Genomic DNA, 3701 nt, shown 5'->3' with positions numbered 1-3701 from the left:
TATAATACTTGAAAATTTGTATAATTCAAGTGTTAAAAATATTATCAACGTTTTTAAGAATCACTCTCAATCACATTCTAAATGACATAATGCTTTCTTTTGACATCATCCTTTCTTTGATCAAGCTACTTACACCTTACAACAAAATTACTTGTATTGTATAATAGGTATAGGGGTTACCATGGAGATCAATAACCTAACTGCTTTTTCTCATTATCATTCAAGTCAAAAATGCTTAACTTCTACCCTTATAAAGGTGTAGTGCATTAACAAAAATCTATTTCTCATCCAGTTTTTATTACTCAGTCTCTAGCTTCCAAAAACTACCTTTGACCTAATTGAACCCTCTCCTCCAGTCATTGCTTCACTGTACTTCCCTCCAAGAGGATAGGATACCATATGGTCATCAACAGAAGACGAGAACTGTAAGCAATGATATCATTTTCATGCTCATTGACTTCACCATCACCATCAACCTCCATATCCAAATTCATCTCAGACCATCCACACCTCTCCATACTGGAAAAACACTGCACCACCATGAAAGACCTCCAAAAGATCCATGCCCATCTCCTCAAAACTGGCTTGGCCAAACACCCTCTTGCTGTCAGCCCTGTCCTGGCCTTCTGCGCCACCTCCCCGGGCGGTGACATCAACTATGCTTACTTGGTTTTCACTCAAATCCATAGCCCAAACCTCTTCTCTTGGAACACTATCATTAGGGGCTTCTCTCAAAGCTCAACCCCGCACCATGCCATATCACTCTTCATTGACATGTTAATCTTTTCATCTGTGCAGCCACATAGGCTCACATATCCTTCTGTTTTTAAGGCTTATGCACAACTTGGTCTTGCTCATTATGGAGCTCAGCTCCATGGGAGAGTGATAAAACTAGGCCTCCAATTCGATCCTTTTATTAGGAACACAATCATCTATATGTATGCGAATTGCGGGTTCTTGAGTGAGATGTGGAAAGCATTTTATGAAAGAATGGATTTCGACATTGTTGCATGGAATTCAATGATTATGGGGCTTGCTAAATGTGGGGAAGTTGATGAGTCGAGAAAGTTGTTTGATGAAATGCCGCTGAGGAATACAGTTTCTTGGAACTCTATGATTAGTGGGTATGTTAGGAATGGAAGGTTGAGGGAGGCATTGGACCTTTTTGGCCAAATGCAAGAAGAGAGGATTAAGCCAAGCGAGTTTACAATGGTGAGTTTGTTGAATGCTTCAGCTCGATTAGGAGCACTTAAGCAAGGGGAATGGACTCATGATTATATAAGGAAGAACAATTTTGAACTGAATGTGATTGTTACAGCATCGATTATAGACATGTACTGCAAATGTGGAAGCATTGGAAAGGCTTTTCAAGTGTTTGAAATGGCTCCCCTCAAAGGATTGTCATGTTGGAACACCATGATCTTGGGCCTAGCCATGAATGGTTGTGAGAATGAAGCAATTCAATTATTCTCAAGGCTTGAATGCTCAAATCTGAGGCCAGATGATGTGACTTTTGTTGGTGTTTTAACAGCTTGTAACTACTCAGGTTTGGTAGATAAAGCAAAAGAATACTTCTCATTAATGAGCAAGACCTATAAGATCGAACCATCTATTAAGCACTACAGTTGCATGGTTGACACACTTGGCCGAGCTGGACTACTTGAAGAAGCAGAAGAGCTAATAAGAAATATGCCAGTAAACCCAGATGCTATTATCTGGAGTTCCTTACTCTCAGCATGTAGGAAGCATGGAAATGTTGAGTTGGCCAAAAGGGCAGCAAAGCATATAGTTGATTTGGATGGAACTGACAGCTGTGGTTATGTACTTCTTTCGAATATTTATGCTGCCTCTGATCAGTTTGAGGAAGCGATGGAGCAAAGGCTTTCCATGAAGGAGAAACAGATAGAGAAAGAACCAGGATGTAGTTTGATTGAAGTGAATGGGGAAATTCATGAGTTTGTAGCTGGTGGAAGGCTCCATCCTCAAGCACAAGAGGTCTATTCTTTATTGAATGAGTTGGGGATGATGTTTTGAGAGATGGACTAAGCCTGAACGCAGTAAAAAGAACACAAGAAATCACATATGGATCTGAAACAATTCCAGAATATATGATAGCATGACATAGCATCTCTTTTGGTTCCCCACAATGCTCTCAGAAAGAAAAAACCACTGCTTTTTCACAAAAATACTCTTGAATGTATAGAGGATTGAACTGGTATGATGTTGCTTCATTTGTGTCAATACTTTCACTAATTCAAATATGTACATGTTTTTTAATTTTCCAGTGGTCGAATTCAAGCATTTGGAGTAACTGCAAATATAGAAAACAGGTCCTTGTGAAAGCATGTGAAGCTTTTGTTACTTCAATCTATTGTTTGTTTGAGCCTACATCTACTAGTTCTAACAGTTGATGAGCTTGAAGTGTCATGTCATCCAAAACTAACTCTTCATTCCGCTAAGGAGCTGCATGCGATCTAGCCATCCATTCTGCAGTCCCTATTAAGTCAGTGTATCCCCTCGAGCAGCTATGGCATTATTTGGGGTATTACCACAACAAATGCAAATGAGGCAATTCACCCATGTTCACAATTTTAAGCTGCATTCCATACCCCTCTCAGTTCCAAAGTTCTTGATACCTCATCACTCTGCTGTTGCTCAGCTATCAGAAAATGGCCATAACATCTCATCTAGTGACAGGTCAGTATGTCCTGGGCAGAGCTTGAACTTCTCAATAACCCAAGTCCATTTTTCAACCTTGAAGAACATTTGCAATATCTAGGGGATCCGCACAGATGATGGGATGGTCAAATCCCTATTTTGGTAACATTTCCCTTGACTGGCGTATACCAAATGAAAAGGGTTTACACCTTTGTTCTTGTAGATTGAACTCCTCTGTTTACCTGTTGGCTCTCTGTTTTGTGTATTAAGCAAGAAATGAAGCTATTTTTTTCCCATCAAAAACTGGATGAATGGCTTATTCCAAAAGGTTCACACCGTTGGCCATGAACAGCAAAGATCTTCCCTAGAAAGAAGCCGAACCTACTCATATTGCATCTGCATATGAGGAATAACCCTTTTAGTGGAATCCCAGTTCTTATGTCCCAAATATAGATTGACTTCTCGCAGTTGGTCATGTTGCTTGCATATTAGATAGAGAAAGTAAGCTTCATGTTCTGTTAAAGGGCCAGTTCTTAGCAGGCACCTTCTGGCTAAGCAAGTGGCTTTGAATCTAAACCAACTGCAAGTTTTTCTGACACCTCCTCAGTTTCTAGTATCATCATGAAATTTCTCTGCTAAATTAAAAATTATACTCGGATACAAACAGAGTGATGCGTCGGTTGCCATTTTCCTTCACTGTTTTTCTTGACAACTAGAGCATTTTCCTAGAAAATATCACATGGAATTCAAGTAGGTTTCTCATAAACTGTAAGGAATAGGAGTTACATGAGAAAGTATCACCTATATGATGATTCCAAACCAGAAGTTTTGTGTTCTTCCCATCATTGCCATGGACTTTATCATAGAATTGCATCTCACCATACATGTGCATATTCTAGATATTCCTGTCTTTCCCATCTCACCATAGAATCGAGATTTTCTTTTTTAAGCAATCAATGCGTACAGTTTAAGTACACCTATTTTAATGTAATGGAAGAACAAGCTGGTAAAACTGAGAAACCAAAGCTTGCATATCAAAACAG

At 39.4% G+C, this 3701-nt stretch overlaps 1 protein-coding gene across 1 annotated transcript; it reads left to right on the top strand.

The window, feature by feature from the left end:
* The first annotated feature begins 300 nt into the window (after positions 1 to 300).
* On the top strand, positions 301 to 2277 carry LOC117926888 (pentatricopeptide repeat-containing protein At2g42920, chloroplastic). The gene has a single exon (XM_034846190.1). It carries the CDS (start codon positions 433 to 435, stop codon positions 2032 to 2034), a length of 1602 nt encoding a protein of 533 aa, XP_034702081.1. The 5' UTR covers positions 301 to 432; the 3' UTR covers positions 2035 to 2277.
* The last annotated feature ends 1424 nt before the right edge of the window (positions 2278 to 3701 follow it).

The sequence above is a fragment of the Vitis riparia genome, chromosome 12, assembly GCF_004353265.1.
Source record: "Vitis riparia cultivar Riparia Gloire de Montpellier isolate 1030 chromosome 12, EGFV_Vit.rip_1.0, whole genome shotgun sequence".
Classification (NCBI taxonomy): Eukaryota; Viridiplantae; Streptophyta; class Magnoliopsida; order Vitales; family Vitaceae; genus Vitis; species Vitis riparia.
This window is presented reverse-complemented; position numbering and strand designations above follow the sequence as displayed.